The sequence below is a fragment of the Anas platyrhynchos genome, chromosome 15 (assembly GCF_047663525.1).
Source record: "Anas platyrhynchos isolate ZD024472 breed Pekin duck chromosome 15, IASCAAS_PekinDuck_T2T, whole genome shotgun sequence".
Lineage (NCBI taxonomy): Eukaryota > Metazoa > Chordata > Aves > Anseriformes > Anatidae > Anas > Anas platyrhynchos.
The window spans coordinates 20,074,600-20,093,053 of record NC_092601.1 but is presented as its reverse complement, the minus strand read 5'-3'; the positions used below and the strand labels follow the sequence as shown (position 1 = coordinate 20,093,053).

At 41.7% G+C, this 18,454-nt stretch overlaps 3 protein-coding genes across 13 annotated transcripts in view; 1 reads left to right on the top strand and 2 right to left on the bottom strand.

Annotated features, from left to right (window-relative positions):
* Positions 1-3,766, bottom strand: part of UNKL (unk like zinc finger) — a 51,985-nt gene extending 48,219 nt beyond the window's left edge. For 6 of the 11 annotated variants that reach the window (XM_072023936.1, XM_072023943.1, XM_072023939.1 and 3 more), the window contains exons 1-2: positions 3,252-3,389; positions 1,361-1,787 (exon numbers count right to left, since the gene is read on the bottom strand). In XM_072023936.1, the coding sequence (XP_071880037.1) occupies positions 1,361-1,720 (360 nt within the window). In that variant the 5' untranslated portion in view covers positions 1,721-1,787; positions 3,252-3,389. Of the gene's footprint in view, positions 1-1,360; positions 1,803-3,251; positions 3,480-3,555 lie in introns of those variants that run through there. The other 5 variants (XM_072023945.1, XM_072023937.1, XM_072023946.1 and 2 more) reach the window with 5 other exon arrangements.
* A 59-nt stretch (positions 3,767-3,825) lies between these two features.
* GNPTG (N-acetylglucosamine-1-phosphate transferase subunit gamma) lies at positions 3,826-13,863 on the bottom strand. Its single transcript, XM_027469118.3, has 11 exons — positions 13,787-13,863; positions 13,659-13,713; positions 13,361-13,428; positions 11,160-11,214; positions 10,964-11,047; positions 9,903-9,996; positions 8,231-8,345; positions 7,655-7,737; positions 7,256-7,384; positions 5,122-5,203; positions 3,826-4,585 (listed from the first exon to the last, which is right to left on the bottom strand). The coding sequence occupies exons 1-11, from the start codon at positions 13,830-13,832 to the stop codon at positions 4,449-4,451; spliced, it is 948 nt and encodes a 315-aa protein (XP_027324919.2). The 5' UTR covers positions 13,833-13,863; the 3' UTR covers positions 3,826-4,448.
* TSR3 (TSR3 ribosome maturation factor) lies at positions 13,800-17,949 on the top strand. Its single transcript, XM_027469120.3, has 6 exons — positions 13,800-14,000; positions 14,107-14,323; positions 15,148-15,341; positions 16,159-16,329; positions 17,588-17,651; positions 17,726-17,949. The coding sequence occupies exons 1-6, from the start codon at positions 13,883-13,885 to the stop codon at positions 17,844-17,846; spliced, it is 885 nt and encodes a 294-aa protein (XP_027324921.1). The 5' UTR covers positions 13,800-13,882; the 3' UTR covers positions 17,847-17,949.
* The last annotated feature ends 505 nt before the right edge of the window (positions 17,950-18,454 follow it).

The following is an 18,454-nucleotide window of genomic DNA, read 5'->3' as shown; positions in this document are numbered from 1 at the left end:
AAAGCTAGAGGATTAAAAGTAGTTTAAGAAGGTTATCAGAGTCTACGAGAAGACTTTGGCAAACTTAGAGGCTGTTAGGTTTGTTTTGAGACAAACTGAAAGTCTTTTTGAAGGTTCCTTAGGTGTTAGTAAGACAGTCCTTCATTGGCATCTCAAGCATTGAAGCTATTTAGGAAGTCTTAGCCTTTCCATACAATATCATTCCAGATTCAGCATGACTATAGCATTTGTCAACGGATGTAAGACATCACTTCTTCCTGTTTATCTATCTATTAGCCAATTTAACAAGCTCATTAGATCCCTAAAGTTCTAAGTACTTGCATTGGAAAGAGTACCTGGGGACTCTATAGAAGAACCTTGGATTTCCCAGAGGTCTCAAAAAGGGTGCAGCATGTGTAACGGGCTACAGGGGGAATTGAAGATTCTGGGCGAGGGAAGGATTAGAGAGAATCAAGGGCATCATTTAGTTTTTAACTACTCAATATGCATACAAGGAATTTGATGACATGCAGTTACAAAGCATGCCTTCAAGTTTAATTTCTAAACTATTCAGGACTGTGGGGAAAAAAATGGGGAATAGACTTTTTGGATGTTCAAATCCGTAGAAAGGACTGTAGCAGTATCTAGTAAGTGGCTATGTTCTTGTGGTCCTTCAGAGAGTGCTGGAAACAGGGCACAATAAAAGTGATGATATGGGGGATGGGATGAAAGGAATTCAAAAATTAAGCAATAAATTATTCTGCATTTGTGGGGAGCATGTGCTCGTATGCAAGTGGGGCTGTCAGTAGTGCTAGGAGGCTGCAGGAACTTTAACAGACAGCATCTGAGGAAAGCTGTCGTTTCCAGGGAGAACACCGAAGCTGTCTTTCAGCATGTGAAGGTCTGCAGGAATCATCAGAGAAGCGTTCCACGAGCTCGTGCTGAGACTGGCTAGGCAACGCTCAAGAGAAGCAGGAGGACAGCTTTCTTAGCTTCTTGAGAACAGTCCTGGAATGCCAAAGCGTGCTGGGGAGCTCAGGCTGCCGGAGGATGCCGGCTGCTCCCAGGACGGACTGGACAGGGTCGACCACGGGAGCAGACGCACGGCGCCAACAGCCGCTAGCGCTCCACGGTCAGCCGTGCCTGGGCCGCCTGCGTTCGGCCTACACATAACCGGGCTTCCGCCCCGCGGCGTCCGGAGCCGAGAAGGAAGCACGGCGGAGGCCGGCCGGGCGACCTCCTCAGACCCGCCGCCAGACCAGGAGGCCGCGCGGGGCAGGCCTGGCACACGACCGGGGCCCGCCGCCTCGGGGCCTGAGGCCCTCCCCGCGGCACCCCCCGAGGCCCAGGAAGCGGGGCGTCTCTCGGGCGCGGTACCTACGTATAATGCGTCGGCTGCTCGGTCTGCGGAGACCCACCGGACCCTGCGCCCCGCGACACCGCTTTCGAAACCGACGGCATCGCCCCCCGCGGCCAACAGGGCGCAGGCGCGGCCCCGTCCTGCCGGCCCCGCCCCCCGGCGGGCCACAGCGCCCCTCCGCCCCGCCTCACCGCAACGCGACCCCGGCGGCCCCGCCCCGCCCCGCCCCTCGCGGCAAGGCCGAGCGCGAGCCCCAGCGCCGCCCGGCCCCGGTAACGCGTGCCCGCAAGAAGCCTCCGGCCGCCACCAGCCAGAGCCCGCAACTCCCTGGGGAAGGCGCGTTCGAGACCGAGCACGAGCAGCTTCTTCAGCGAGCTTCATCCGACAGCCTCAAACTCCCTGCTTTTAACAGCAGAACGCGGCAGGCAACGTTTAAGTTCTCCAACACCTGAAAAATAAGAAACTGAAAGGAGTTTTACGGGTGGAGTGGGGTCTTTGTCAGGACGCCTATCACATCACCTGAAAACATCGCACACACTAAACAGGAACCCTCTGTTTCCTTCAGCAAAGCAGTACTTTGCTAAGTTCACTGTTGCAACAGAATAGAGAAGAAGGCGGCTAGGCAAAATAGCAGGCGCTGCACTTTAAGTCAGCATCCGGAAGTCAGGATCGCTATTTTATTTGCTATGACGCTCCCCTGCATATATTTCACCTGCACCATTCCCTTGTGGTAGAAGTCGAATCCCAAGACAATTTAAACCTTAAGACAGTGCCAAACCAACTGTACTCATTTACAAGGCATCAATCCACAGCAAAATCAACATCCACTTCGCTGTCCTTAGATCCTAATCGGCAGCATTAGAGAAGCATGTAAATAAGCCATTTTTCTCTCTAGCTCCAGCCTTACTATCTGCTGCTATGTTGTTTTGTTTGTTTGATTTTATTTACAGACTTCAGTAGCACAGAAGACATTTGCATTTTTACAGTTGAAAGCTTATAAAATGACTCTAAAAAGAACTCATATTAGTAGCTTTATACTTCCTCTCCCAAGAAAGTCTCTAGAATGTGCAAGTGTTAAGTATCTGCAAATCTGAAGGCACAACTAGATTCTACATTGTTCAAGGAAACAAGGGGTTCCCCCCTCCCCCCTCAAATATAGGTTAATCACTTATGATTTCCTGCAAAAATCTCAATAACTACTTACGTTACTTAGGCATGCCTAAGATGTTATAGCGCAGAAAGCAAGCACTGACTATGCATTAAACATTTTAAAAAGTAAATTCTGAATTATTTAGTAAATTGCAAAAAATCAATATAAGAATCATGTATTAATGAATCGTACACTAACACAGTTGTCATCAATATAATTTGAATATACTTCATGACTAGTAGAGTCAACTGAAAGTCACCTTCGGCAATGATTTTATAGGCATACACCTTTGATATTTTAATATGTTGTGCATCTCAGAAAAAGAAATAATCCATGGAGAAGAAATTAGTTGTATACAGCATACCTACAAATACAAGTTGATGTGCAGTACATCCTGTTCATCACTCCCGTGCAATGCAGGGAGAAAAAAAAAAACATTCCTTCCACTACCCCTGTAAATTACTAAGCTAAGACAAACAAAGAAAGCGGCACGATAAATAAAACAGAAACGTTTGCAAGATAAGGCTGGTGATAGGCTGGAAAAACACGTTTTCCCATTAAAGTGTCAGAGCAGCCTTCAGCCAGGTGAACGCCAGTAAACTTTTGGCAGCTCCTTCACCGCAGCCGCGCCGCAGTCACCTCTCCTTGTGCGGCTGCAAGGGAGAACGGCTTTTTTGTGCCGCATCTAAAGAGTCCACGATCTGACCAGAGAACACAGCTTCCAACCGCTCGTCAATCTCCGTTTTTTCCCTGAACACGCACCAGAGCAGCAGCCCGCCGCACAGCAAACTGAGAGGCAGCACCTTCACCCACGGCCTCTGGTGGTCGCTCCCCATAGACCGGCTGACGCTCCACAGCCGCGGAGTGGCCTTGCTGGCGGAGAAGGGGATGGCCCCCCCGCCCTCCGCGTCCGCGCTCGCCGCGCCCTCGGGGCCCCGCCGCCTCGCGAGCCACCTCTGGGGGCCCAGCAGGCGCGCGGGACGCCGCGCCCTGCAAAGACACGCGAGTCAGGGGCGCGGAGCGGAGCGGGCGACCGCCGCCCCCCGCGCCGCGCCCGCTGCCTCACCGCCAGCCGCCCAGGACCCAGCTCATCCCGCCGCGCTCCTCCCCGCGCCGCCCGGAAGCGGAAGCGCGGGCGCGCCGCGGCGGGCGTCCCCGGCGGTCACGGGCGCCGGGGCCGGGCCGGCAGCGGCAGGCCGCGGAGGGCGCTGGGCTGCCGCCGGAAGCAGGTCGGCCTGCGGGGGCTCGCCAAGCGGGCGGCGGCAGGAGGCGGAACGGCAGGAGGGGGCTTGCCGGGCATCCACCGGCTTCTGCAGGAACGTTTCCACAGGCCGTGTTAGCGCAGTACTTTTTATTGTTACGTTCGGAGAACTGCCACGTGTTCGCTTAACGCGACTATCCCGCAACAACTCGGTGTTCTCAGAGCAGCTTTCCTTGAGATCCTGAACACTGTACCCTTTATGCACCCGCTCTCCATGACTACATCAGCCTCTAAGCTGAGGTGGATGGAGTTGCTTCCTATGCACCGCTGCAGCAGGAAACTTTTTTTTTTCCTAGAGTCGGCACAGAAAATACTTATTTTAGTGTACAGGTGAAGTAACGTGTTCTGAGTATTGTTCCTTTGTACTTTTCATACAACACTTTAGAGCCCTGGTATGGTTCTATTTTGTAGTTACACCACTTGCTACCGTGCTTGATCAAAGAAAATAACAAAGCTGAACCTGGAGACACAGAATCTGTAAGCCTACACCCAATACCAGCCCGAGTACAGAAGCTTTTACAAATGTTGTCAGGAACTGGCCTCCTGATCTTAGTAACAGCAAGATCTCATTCCATTATGTTCCTTTTACTTTAGGGCAGAAATTCTGAAAGTCAAGAATGCTCGCAAAAGGCAAATCATCATAGTGTCATGATACATGCAACCAGCTCGACGTTTCACATGAAGTTGCTGTTTATCACTTAAGTTTCTTCATGCACAGTGTCATGCTGAATTCCTGTATCTCCGTGCAGGTGTTCATCATTCTTTGACCTGTTTAGAACAGTAGTCTCTGCAGCCACCCCTTCATGATTTACATGTTGAATACTGGTATTTTCAGCTGTAATATTCAGTATAAAACATCAGTTACTTCACAGAACACAGAAACATTTTTCTCACAAAATTGATTAAATAGTTTAGAGTTAAGTCGAATAAACTATGAATCCTGCTTTTGATTAATGTTCTAATCTGCAATAAATAAGTAAGCTACCATGCAAGCAAGTGGAAATACTGTGCAAGTTACATAATTAAAGCACACAAATACGTTTTATAAAAATTCTAATGATTAAGTTACTCTAGAAAAGAAAGACAACAGTTTAAAAAAAGTTTCTCAAAACAAGAAGAACCATGGCAATCACTGACAACAGCAGTCAGCTCTTCAGAAAAAAAGAAAAGCTGAAATTTCAAGTCATCAAGAGACTTTTTTGGGACCAAAAGTCCTGTGCAGGTATCAAGATCCAGGTACTGTTTAAAAGCTGCATTTAATTTTCTCCATATGTATGACGGATTATTTAATCCTTGCTGTAGCCAAAACCAACAATTAGGTACATGCATTCTAAATAGAAATCAATGAAAAAGAATCATACAAAAACTCACCAGAATTTGCTTTGTATGCAATATTGTGCTGACTTAATAGATCTTTAAGGTTTTTTATTTCTTTAGAAAGTTGCTCGTATTCCTAGGAAAGGAAATATTAAAAGGTATTAAAAGGTTCTCTCACTCTCCAAACATATAAAATATAACATTGAAGTTTATCAAACAATCTGTCTGTGCAGAGCTATTACAGCTTTTGACCTAATGATCTTAATCTGCTTATTCTAAGAACAAGGTACAAAATTATTCTTTTTTATATATATATATATATATATATATATATATATATATATATACACACGTGCGCGCGTTTTTTTCTCCCCTTGTCAAAAAAGGGGCCAGCTTTTCTGAATCTGAGAGTAAATCTAGGAATGCTTTCTGTAACTAACACAGATCTATCCCTCCTCAAACTAGCATTTTATCATATCACAAAATTACCTTCGTATGTTTGCTACAGCACCAGCCTTATTTAAGTTTATATTACAATGTCAGTCTGGAAATTTGTCACCTCAACTTTTGACCTACCAACTTCATCTTCTTATTTTCAGCAGTTTCTTTTAAATTACAGAGCCAGGGATGGCTTAGCACTTTTCAGACTCAAACCACTTATCTGGTTTGAAGTGTATTTTTTCCTTTTTTTACCTGACTCAAGAAAGAGCAAAGGATGAACTATTGAAGATTCTATGGCTAGCAGAACAGCCAAGTTTATGTCAATTAAGATTTGCTAACAATTAGTACTTCCTTTTTGGCACCAATTAAGTAAGTGTTGAAAAAAAAATACTCGAATTTTCCAGCTCCTAACAGTACAACATCAAAATGGTTATCTTTATAAAGGTATATATAGCTTTGCCACAGTTTAGTTCACTGCATTCAGGAATTCACAGAATCATACAATTACAGAATGGTTCAATTAGGAAGAGACCTCTGAAGGTCATTTGCTCATCAAGCAGGGCCACCTAGAGCAGGGTGGCCCAGAGCCGTTGTGGAGTCTCCCACCTTGGAGATAATGAAAAGCCATCTGGACATACCTTAGGCAATCTGTGCCAGTGCTCAGTCACCTGCACAGTACATAAGTGTTTCCTGATGTTCAGATTGGAACTTCGCACGTTTAAGTTCTTGTCTTTCATCTCTTGTCCTGTCACTGTATGCCACTGAGAAGAGCCTGGCTCCCTCCTCTTTCCACCCTCCCTTCAGATATTGAGAAAACTCACACCTGAGCCTTCCTTTCTCCCCCTCAGCCTTTCCTGTTAGAAGAGGTACGAGGTACGCCTGTCCCTTCAGCATCTCTGTGGCTCTGACACTCTCTCCAGGATTCCAACATCTCTCTTGTACTTGGGGGCCCATAACTGCACACCATACTCCAGGTGTGGACTCACCATTGCTGTGTAGTGGAAGTATCACCTCCTTCGACCTGCTGGCAGTACTTTTCCTGATGTAGTCCAGGATACCATTTGCTACCTTTCTGGCAAGGACACACTGCTGGCTTGTGTTCAATTACTAGGTGGTGTTTCGCCTTTGCCACATTTTCAAATAAAACGACAACAATGGCTTCCCTGCATTATGATTAATTTCCCTTCATGCTCTTTTTTTCATGTTCAACATGTGCTCTTTTAGGCTGAGCACACTTTCTTCCTCTATATTCCCATTTTAATTCTATTGCAAAAAGGCTATTCTCACATATCAAAGTCATTCAGAAATAGAAACACCATATATCATTCTACCTTTGAATGCAGCAACAACAACCACATGCTGGCACAAGTCTGGGTAACAATCTGCACAGAAAAGCATCACCATTTCCAAGGCTGACTGCACATTTATAATGTCTGTATCTCCAGACTGATACTCCCTGTGAAGAACACTTGTAAGGTGTTCATAAGTCATGTACCTACACTAATTCCTACATACCCCTTCCATTTTCCTAATGGCCATTCAGTTGTACTGGTTTGTTTTTGACTGGAGGGCTAGAATAAAGATATCAGATTACTCTATTTGTAAGCAGACCATTACATAAAGAAACCAAAATAGACAGCCCCTTTAAAAGATTTCAGTTAAATCTTGAGTATGTACACAATGCTGTCACACTGAATCATACAGTAAAAAGGTGGCAATTTCACATTGTAAATATTATGCTCTATACCTTATTGCACTTCTCCACTGTTTCAAATTGCAGACTTATTTTCTTATTCTTTTTCTCAACTTCCTTTTCTTCAGTTGCTTTTAGAAGTCCTGCTTCCTCAAATATTTCTTTCAGTATTTTTTTGTATCCCTACAAAAGAAAGTTTCCATGAGACAATAAATAAGTCCACCTGACACTCACCTCTGCTTGTAACTTGCAGTGGCTGTTCCAATTCCTAAAGCTTCACTGTACAAAATACTGAAATTATCAATTAATATAGCAGTTACAGAGTACAGAAAGTACTATTAGTCAACTGCAAAATAAATGCAACCATTCCAAGAGGAGAAACTGCAGAAGCCAGGTTTAACTATTTGACAATAACTATTCTTTAACAAATAGAGCTTAAAGATTTTAACAAACCTGTTCAGTTATTAGTTGATCATACAGAAACTGCTCTGCTTCATCCCACTTCCTTTGCAGTACTTCAGTCAGAGTTGGATAAACTGAAAAATGGAAAGCAAACCATGTCCTTCATCAGTTAAACGCTTCTCTAGTATCAGGCGTGGGGCTTTCGAGAGTTGGCGTTAAACTTAAATTCCACTTCACAGATTTAAAATTTCTGGAGAATGCCACTGACCAAGTTTTTCTCTCATTTTCAGCTATAAGGTTATATTTTATTCTTTGTTGAAAATAATTCTAACTGGGCTCTCCCTTTTTGTGATGTAAGTAAATGTGCCGATACTACAGGATTGATTCCTATGACCAGCTCAAAATAACAGCAGCTATCAGACTGGTTGAATATTACCATTAACTTCTTTTTTAGAAATATCTATGTATTATATTGATTGAGATTTAAAATGCACAGCATTACATACTGCATGTAATTCTCATTGTTATCAAATTACAAACTCGGAGATCCTAAAACTAAAAATTTACATTCTGAAGTTGGTGTAGTGAGCCTGTTGTTCCACACCCCTATGATTTTCTAAATCTTACCTAAAAGGGAGTGAGGGTGGCACACAAGAGGAGTTTCAAACGTCAAGGAGTAAACACAAGTACTTGGCTCAGACACATAAGCCAATTTATTGCTCTTTCCACAAACAAGATGAACCTAAATACCAGTAAAAACAAAGACAAGTAAAACATCTCCACATTGAACAGGTCCAGCAGCAATGATCAATTCATTGTCTTCCAACGTTAACAGGTGCATTTCTGTATATACCATTGTTGCAAAGCTTAGAGTGCTGTCACCCATAGAAATAAAAGCAGAGAGAACATATCTTACAAATTAAGTTACTTTCTCAAACGTGACAATTCTTTCCTCTAATGGGGAAACGATCCCCACCTATGACTGTTCTTTAGACTCCCAAGCACCATAGTTCCAGCAAGAATGAGGGTAAAAAAGGAAGATAAACAGGACACCCTTTAGAACTTCTCTGACTTAAGCAGAATTCATTCTATAAAATTTAGTTATGACCACTCTGCTAGATAACAGCCTCTTTTTACTGTTCAAGAGAACAATACTCATCTGGACATTAGAAATTTGTTGTAATCTTTAGAATTTGGCACCAGTATTTCACATCTGTTCAAAACTAAATGCCAGTGAAAAATCTGAATACCAGTACCAAGGGTCATGCAAGAATAGTAACTCCTTCTGTAGATTTATTTATTTCCCCATGGAAATAAAGATGTTGGCAAGGCATCTCCACATACAAAACATTTTAAGCTTGGCCAAGATATACTGTCCTTTATCTCTTCCCCTTAGTTTTTATTCCAGTTATATATTCCTCTGTCTAGTACTGTATTGCCAATCATTGCTGTAATACCTAAGTATCTTCTACAAGAAAATAAGCGTTGTGAACTGTATGGTATCTTTAGCTCTCCATGATAGTCATCACGGAATATGAGGTTTAATTCATTGTATCTATAAATCTGTATAACACTGAAATGGAAAGTAGAAAAAAAAAAAACATTAATGAATAAATTGAAAAAAGACACATGCAAATCACGTGTCACACTTTGAGCAAGTCTCAGACACCCTTCCTAACCCTTCTAGTTGACCAGTTACTTAGCACAGACAGTCTGAATGTGAAAAGGAACACTTTAACTACTTAACAAAATAGGATTTTTTTTTTCCTTTAAATTGTACTCATACCACAATCTGTTACTAATGAGTAGGTTCCTCTACCACTTCCCTATCTTTCTTTCCTTAACTCTTCCTGCATGCCCTCTCAACTTTTTTTTAATACCTGGCTTTAATACATAGTTTCTTGGCATACTGTTGTTTCTGTTCCCTCCTTTTTTCTGGATGTTCTTAAGCACAACAGACTAGCAGCCTGAATCCAACAAATAACACTTCTTGTTTATTTTTCCTGACACAAATTATAAAGCACTGTATGTTTCTGACAGCGATGATACCACAGTATTCCATGCTACCAAGGAAAAGAGTTAAAAGTCACCAGTGATAATACACAATGAAATTTAGTCAGAACTTTATCCTGATCTCAGATTCTATCCCCTACCCATTAATGTAGTTGCTATTGGAATCCATCCTTACGTTTTGTACTGTATCTTAAACCATTAACTCTTCCACATAGGAATGCTTCAGTTTGTAGAGTATGTAGAATGCTGTCTGAACTAGCATAATTTAAGTATTTCATTATTATACCTTTGTCTGTCTGCTCTTGGTTTCACATGAGTCTCCTTCCCTCATCCACATTCCAACAAATGTGTTGTTGTCGATTTCCCATTCATGCCAGATTCTGGAGAAATAGAGCCTCATTTTACTTCATGTTAATAGGAAGAAAAATGTGAAAACTCAGGAAGAAACATAGGAATAGCCTTACAGAATTTCAAATTAATTGTATGCACTTCATTTTTTTTGTTTGTTTCAGTATTTCACAGAATCATTGAAACACAGGTTGGAAAGGACCTACAAGAGATCATCTAGTCCAGCCATCCTCCCATCAGCAATACTACCCACCAAGCTACTAAATCATATATTTTATTTCCATTTCTTATAGCCAAGACTTTACAACCACTTAAGTTTGTTAGCCAGGTTGCTATATAGACCGTATCATTATTTTGATAGTGGTTTTGGATCTTTTTTCTTTTTTTTTAAGATTATGTTTAAGGTCCCTTCCAACCCAAGCCATTCCATGATTCTATGAAAATAAAAGTAACAAGTTCTTCATTCAAACTCTACAAACATCAATATACAAAATATTTTGAAAAGCAGTAACTATAAAGCAGTGCTCTGGCTTACTGTAAAATCTCTTGGGTACTCTGTGGTCTTTGGATACCTTGGGATACTTTTGAGGATCTACATCAAGTCTTTTCCTACCTTTTATTAAATACGTTTAACACAACCACTAGGCATAAGTCTGTTTTTTTATTCTGTACAGTTATACATAACGTAAAAGTGAAAATAGTTAAAAGACATGAAAACCTTGTTAATATGAGTTATACATTAATGGATTTCTCATATGAACATATCATACTTTCAGTTGACCCTGGTTATTAATAAGCTTCCAGTTAAAACAGGAGGTTGGTGTTAATCTACAAAAAAAAATGAGTATTTCAAGATGAAGTTATTTTATGCATAACACCTTGGGACCTTCAAAGTCCTAATATGACCCATAAAAGAATATTAAAGTTGCCTTCTCTTTGACAACACATAAAATGGTCTCCTAACAGCACAGATAAAACATACAGGTCTAAATGCCTCACCCTAAAATCCCGCTATAGGCATTCCATCGAAAAGTCTGTTCATGCTGAGTGACATTATGGAAAGGACAAAACTCATACTTATACCTTTAAAAAAAAGAAGAAAAAAAAAAAGAAGAAGAAATATTTTAGATGGGAATTAAGAACTGGTTTGTTCCTAATAAAAATATATAGTCAAATATTCAAATTAATTACTCACGTGGATTCCACAAAACTGAAACACTTGCCAGCGAGCCTAAAGAGATGCACAGGGCCTAAAAACATCACAAAATGTTATCAAAGAAGAGTTTGTTTCAGGTAGATTCAAACACGTTATTGTGATGACAAAACTGTAAGGAATAGAATAAATTTAGTTTTCTGCTGTACATAAGGAAATCCTTACGGACAACATATCTTCTATATGGATTAAGTCCCCACTAGTACTACATCGGTCTGTTTCATAATCTTTAACATATTTCATCTTCAACACTCAATGAAATAGTTTAGCCTCCTTCTGCAGCAGAAACAAGAAACCTGTATACAAATATCTGGAGGCCGGATGCATAAAAGGAATCATCAATGCAGATATTGTCGAAGTCTAACTTTGAAATCAGTAAAACTCTTGCTTGACAGCTGTCTGTCCTGAGTCATACAAACTCCTCAAATTTACGCCCATAAAACCCTTTTGCTCAGAACAGTGATAGCGTTGCATATTCAAATTTTGCTGAGATTCTCAAACTAGACACTTCTTTTTCACAGTTGGCCTTCACAGCCTGATCCAAATAATATTCAACGAGATGATTTTTTTCTGTCCAACAGGTCAGCAGCTACAACACTCCTCTATAACTGACCATTCCAATGTTGCTGTCAAAAAAAAAAAAAATCAATACAAGTAACTTGTTATTCAAAAAAAAAGGCCGTAAGTTCTGAACTATGTGCTACAGAACTTATTTCAGTGACAGTTATTTAAATTCATTTTGCATGGAGTTTGTTTGTTTGTTTGTTTTTGTGGAAAGGAGAAAAAAATAGATTACAAAACAAAGTAAGATAAAATAAAATGAAAACACCCTGGACTCTAACCCTCCACTGTCAGGACTAGATTACGTAAATTTTTCCAAAGATACAGAGAAGCATTCCTAGAAGCAAAGAACAGAACACTAGAATCTTACCCTGCAGAAGCCCTAACCACTGGAGCATTGGCAGATTTTCTTTTCCATGTTATTTTGCATTTATTCTACAGGTTATCACAGTCTTAGACAAAGGATTTGCCCCTCTACAAAATGCAGTCTGTATCCTAACGAGTAGGATGCTCCCCACATAGCAAGAGAATCAGATTTTAATGTCTCTGAGGAACATATTAAATTTGCACCTCCATTTCCTGGGCAGACATTCTAAAAGCATAATCATAGGAGGTATTACACCAACTGTCTTGTAAAAGAAAAGACTAAGTCAGTTTTCCATACTAAAGAAGTAATTGTGCAAGGCAAGGTTCCACGCCTTACATTGCAGTTCGATAGTCATTCCCAATTTTTGGCCACATTTAAGTTGCTATGTCCAGGAAGGAAGGATTTTTTACACATTGTTTCTTTAACTTTTTTTCCTGATCGTTTTGGCATGTTTCCATTTAGCTTTCTCACTGTTATTGAACCCCTTTCTAACTAATTCACTTTTCACATGCAGTATATTAAAAACACATGTATTTGGTTTTATAAAACATTTCACATGGAAATAAGGATAACCATGTTCAGTGTCACCATATGAAAATGCCTTTAGTGAATCTGAACCTGTAAGGTTTAGGTCTGTACCTAAGATTAGGAGGCAACAATTTATGACATAATCCATTTACTGCCCTTTCATATTGCTTAGTGTTTGTAATCGGTGGGCGTTTTATTTACTCTCCCCCAAGAGAGTCTAGAAATGTTTAAATTCTTGTTTATTTTCCTATAGCGTTGGATTTTTATTACAGCTTTGTGTTGGAAATTGAGCTTCTGTGAATTCTTCCAAGACTAGTCTTAGAATCATTTTAAAAACAATTGTTTTGAGTATTAAGTACCCAAATCAGATGCCAAGATGCCTTACATGTGTCCATCTCAAAGATGCTAGAGATTATGTCAAGAAGAAGGCATGAATAAGGATTAGAGGGATCTGTGGCTGCCTCAGACAATAAAAAATAAAACATATGGATAGCACTTTGACAAAAGCAGTCTGAACAACTCTGGGACATGGAACACCAAAGAACTCAAGTGAGGTTTTGACCCTTCAGAAGGACAATGAAGTTTATTTGGTCACGTTTATTTTCCATAACTCCCAACATGAGAAGTAAAACTAATCTTTGCCTGCACATATTTGAAGCAAACTATTGTACGAATGATTGTCACAAAACGATGAAAATTGTACGGAAAATGCAATGCTCGCATATACCTGATACTGCAGAAGGGGGCATCTTTGGCTGCAGCCGATTTGTCTGAGGCAAGAACGGGTTATTCAACCTTTCAAAAGAACGACAGTTACAAGCTTAAGACTGCGTTACGCTCCCAGCTGTTGCCTCACCCGCACCGCGCACGGCGGTCCCTCCTCGCGGCCCCCGGACGGGTCGGCAGAGCGGCCCCGGCCCGCCTGGTGCTCCGCCGGGGCAGGGCGCGGGCTGCCGTACAGCGAGCAGCAGAAGGACCCGAGCCCACCAGGTCCGGGTGGGCCGCGGCGAGCGACGGGCACGCACCCGAACGTGTTTGGCTCCTCCACGACCTTCATCTTGCCCGCCGCGGCGAGGAGACCTGCCGAGCAGAGAACGGTTAGCGGGCGGAGGAGGGGCGGAGGGGCCGACCGGCGGACCGCCCGCGCCCTCACCCAGCGCCGCGCCCACCACCGCCCGCAGCATCCGAGCGGCCGCCATCGTCGCCTCCGCCGGAAAGGGAAGCGGCCGCTCCGCCCAGCCGCGGCAGCATGAGGCGCGGCAGGCGTCCGCCGCGGCCCGCCGGTGCCGCTGCCCCGCCGAGGGGCGCGCGGCGCGGCCCTCGCAGCCTCGACACCTTCGCTGCGGAAGCGGAGGCCGCGCTGAGAGGTGCGGGAGCGTGCCGCGGGCTCCGTGCCGAGCGGCGGCCTAGCGGAGGCGGGCCGCCGAGCGGGACGGCTGGCCGCCCCCGACTAACGCGCGGTGCTGTTTTCAGCTTGCCTGGAGGGAGAGCGAGGGGCTGAGGGGGAAACCCGGGAGGCGAAGTTCCCGTGCCCGCTTGCCATGTGGGAGCTCGGACATTGCGATCCCAAGAAATGCACCGGGAGGAAATTGGCCCGAAAAGGGCTGCTCCGAACCCTGCGCCTCAGCCAGAGATTCCCAGGCCTCGTTCTCAGCCCTCTAGCTACCGTATATGTTTCTCCAGCCGACAGGTAAGTCGCTGATGAGGCCTATGTTCAAATGATCTCACCGCCTGTTTGCGATGCAGGTGGAAGCGCAGGCTGTGTGGAAGAACATTTGGCTCAAACGCTATTGTGATGCTCAGAGACTGCATGTTGGTGCATTAGGGAGAACGTTTTAATCACTGATTCATGGCCGGAACTGTGCAACGGGATACATTTGGTCTTCTGTTGCATTATATTAACAATTATTAGAAGAGAATGAGAAATACAGCCATTTTACTAAGTCCAGTTACGATTTCTACGTAGCTGGAGTTAGGTGAGAAAAACGTGTGATCAAAGTACGTGGTTTGTAGGTTAATATGCTCAGAATCACGTGGGCCTATAGCTACTACATTCAAGTTCTTAGACTTCGGCAACACAAGGCATTAACTGTAACTTCTTTTGGAAGAACTTTGAGAATGTTCTTCAAATGTGTCTGCAGAATTTTTATAAAGATGTATTCAGAGAAATATTAGTCTTTAGAAGCTAGTTGAGAATTTAAATCCGAACTTTGATGTTCTCCTAAGAATGCCAACGTTACTTATAACTAAACTTCTGTTATGTTTTAATCCTTCAATTTTGCATTTTTAGTTTGAAACCTTACTTGCTGTATGCAGCTTCTGAAGGAAAATATACTGTCCTGTCTTATTGCATCTGTATTTTAATCCCTGTAAAATATATACTTTTTATTGACAAAGGGGGAGGTATGCAAATTGATCACCAGCATTAAGTGGCAATTGGAATTCTCACTTTAATTTACTTTATCAATACAATTACAAATATTTTTTCAAATACAGTAATGTTTCTCTTTCCAGGCATATCATTGCTCAGAATGGAATTGCAGTCATAGATTGCTCATGGGCTAAATTAGAAGAAACTCCCTTTAAGAGAATAAGAGGAAGTCATCTACGGCTGCTGCCTTACCTGGTGGCTGCAAATCCTGTAAATTATGGCCGGCCGTGCAAGCTATCTTGTGTGGAAGCTTTTGCAGCAGCTTTTTGCATTGCTGGTAGGCTACTTTGTGTTAAATGCAAAATACGTACCAGAAATTCTCATGTCCTTCATATAATGAGGAGATAATCTTCGATAGAATAAACTGTAATGCTGACCCAGTGATCATCAGTTTGGTCTTGAATTTATAATGAGATAAATTGTCTAGTTTTCTTCCAAGTGCTTGTACTTGGTAGCCATTGAGGTATCTCTGGGGAGAAGTTTGTCATATACTAAAGAGGATACGTGAACTGATGATCCAGGTTTTGTCAAGGTGATACGTAGTGTTAAAAAAATTCTTGTAAAAAAAAAAAAAAAGCTAGAGAAAACAGCATGATTCCTTGGTCACCTCTGTCTTCATGAGAGGTTAAAGCTGTTAACTGGGTGCATTCTGATTAAGAACAATAAAAGAAATTGCCCACTCTGCAGTTGTTTTGCAAACTCATGACAGAACTTTCCTGACAACTGAACAGACTTCCTCTACTACACTGCAGACAGATCTTACCTTCTGAAAATATGGTACGTACAATTGCTCTTTTACTGAAGGACCGTGGGGGCTATAGCCTGAAATGTTACCTGTACAAAATATTTTTGATATAAGATTTACAAAACAGCTATTAACTTTTCCTTAATTAAATATTTCAAGTTAAACTGAAATTAAAAAAAAAAAAAAACAAACATTAATATTTTTAAAAATTGGAATCCCTGAATACTAAAAAAATGCTGGCAAACATCTCATTCCTGTAGCAATATGTAGGTAGGTGCTAAACTTAGAAATCAATAAGCTGAGTGAAATCTCACACTGAAGTACACTGATAATTTATTTTCTGTTAAAGGATTTCCAGACCTAGCCACCCTTCTTCTAAGGAAATTTAAATGGGGGAAGGCATTTCTTGACTTGAACAAAAATCTCTTGGAAAAATATGCAGCTTGTCATTGCCAGGAAGAAGTGCTTGGGGTTGAAAAGGATTTTTTAACCAGTGTCCAGGAAACAAGAGAAGAAATAGGTAAGGGGAAAAAAAAAAAAAAGCAGAACCCTTTTCCCTCCTCTTTTTCTTCAAGAGTCTTCTTGCAATTTTTTCCTTCAAACTCATCAAATACTGGCAAAGAAGAGCTTTGTTGACATACATCATTGTCTTTATAATATGTATTCTCTTATAAGCAAGTTTATTTTTTTCCAACCCAAAAAGATGAAAGACTGTAGCAATTTAACACCTATAGTAGTATATTTAAATATTTAGCTGAACCATGGAACAGGTACCTCAATTAAACTAAGGATATTAGAGGACTAAGGAGTAAAAATATATTATGCATCTTCCTCCTTGTATCTACAAAAACTAAAAGCAGAGTATGAGTAAAGAGGACTAGTAATTCAGCAGGCCTGTAAGAGAAATACAGGCATGCAGTCTAACAGCAAGTTAGAAAAGGAAAAACCTTTAATCGATATATTTATATAGTCAATAACAGATATTTAAAAGCAAATCTGTATAGATAATGAAAGTACCTTATAAGTGGAGATTAATTTACCGGTGTCTTGGTATTTTAGGTTGTATTCACAGACAAATGCTTGGTCTTATTCAAGGCAGCACAGAAAAGACTGTATCAAAGCCAGTATGAGAGCATATGAAGACAATTTCTGTTTCAGAGGTATTACGTCCAATAAAAATAGGACAGTGGACCTTACTGTAAAGACATGGCAGACAGGCTCTAGTTTCTCTCAACTTCAGTCTCTTCATTATGACAAACTAGGTTGAATAAAGTAGTCCTGTTTGCTGGAAGCCTAATTACAGTTACATTAAACTGAAGACAGATGTTAAGGGGCAACATCATGATGCTGAATAAGGCAGACTTCCACAAAGTCCTGTGTATTTCTGGATGTAGTATCAAAGCTGCCATGCCTTGTAACAGTTCTCCCCAGCTGAGCAGACCAACGTAAGTCTAGCATTACTTTTACTCAGCAGTAAGAGCTAGACCTCACCTTTCAGTAGCCATGAACTAACTAGATAACCTTTTTAGAATTAAACAATTACAAGAACATGCATGTTTTCTTACCAAAAGTCTTAAAAACCTATGTGCACAGTCTGACTGTCCCTCAAGAGCTACTACAACTCCTTGGGAAGGGAAACTCTTAGCAGTAAGAAGACTGGAATGTGGAACAGGTTTTGGCCAGGCTGCATGTCTGCCCCTCCCTGTCAATGTTTTGTTTTAGCACACACAAAAATAAATAAAAAGCCTGCTTTATCTATACATCTTTTCTTTTTTCAGATCCATTTGATGTTGACTCAGGAAAAGAATTTTCTAATCCCAATAGACCAATCAGTTCCCCAGGGTAATAAAGTTTAATTTAAGCATTAATTTTCTTATCAGAAATTGTACTTTTATAATCCTGAAAAACATTTCCAGAATAGAAGAAAGTAATGAAGAATCTGAGGACGACATTGTGAGCACTCCAGATGACATCAGTGAGAGCAGTAATGAGAGCAGTCCCGAAGAAGATAGCACTGGAAAGTTTCTGCAACAGTAGCCAGTAAAACTATTTGAAAAGTTAATATATTAATAGTAAGAACACCCCAACAGTCCTAAAGAGGTGTAATATTTTACATAAATAAATTTTCTTGTTAACCCTGCGACTTCTTTGCGGGAGTGTGGCCATGGGAGTCGACAAGCCCTATGGTTGGTGGTAACATCGGGCTTTTAGCGATGAGGCCATCAGGAATGTAAAGAGTTTAGAGGGAACAAAGAAGGGTGATTCAGGAGATGCCTTGCCGTTCTGGTTTGCCTATTCGCCAGCTGTTAAGGCATGGAACTTGCTGGCTGGGTGGTTTCCAGGCTGCATTGTTGACTCATGACTAGTGGAAAAGGGCTGCTGTGGGGCAAATAATCTAAGAAGGGAGCCTGTCCTCAGTATGGGGAGGCAACATGGATAATGAAGCTATGTATAATAAAGTAGCAGCAGTTACTGATCATTAAAGAACCCTGGTGTTGTGCAGTCCAAACGCCACACTTTTTAATCTGTAAGTAGATACTTAGCAAACACATTTGTTTAGGTGAGCTTCTAATCTCAGGTTACATATAGGCTTATAAATCGAATAATGCATATAAAGCTTTTAGGTTATTTAACTTTTAGGTAAT

Bases quoted from the DNA above. Each gene is read 5' to 3' on its own strand.
- GNPTG (XM_027469118.3), bottom strand. From the start codon at position 13,832: ATGGCGGCCGCTCGGATGCTGCGGGCGGTGGTGGGCGCGGCGCTGG. The intron at 11,215-13,360 runs GTATATGCGAGC...TGATGTTTTTAG, and splicing joins GCCCCCTTCTGCAGTATCAG to GCCCTGTGCATCTCTTTAGG. The intron at 9,997-10,963 runs GTGAGGCATTTA...CTATTTCTCCAG, and splicing joins GCCTATAGCGGGATTTTAGG to AATCTGGCATGAATGGGAAA.
- TSR3 (XM_027469120.3), top strand. From the start codon at position 13,883: ATGAGGCGCGGCAGGCGTCCGCCGCGGCCCGCCGGTGCCGCTGCCCCG. The intron at 14,001-14,106 runs GTGCGGGAGCGT...TGCTGTTTTCAG, and splicing joins AGCGGAGGCCGCGCTGAGAG to CTTGCCTGGAGGGAGAGCGA. The intron at 14,324-15,147 runs GTAAGTCGCTGA...TTCTCTTTCCAG, and splicing joins TATGTTTCTCCAGCCGACAG to GCATATCATTGCTCAGAATG.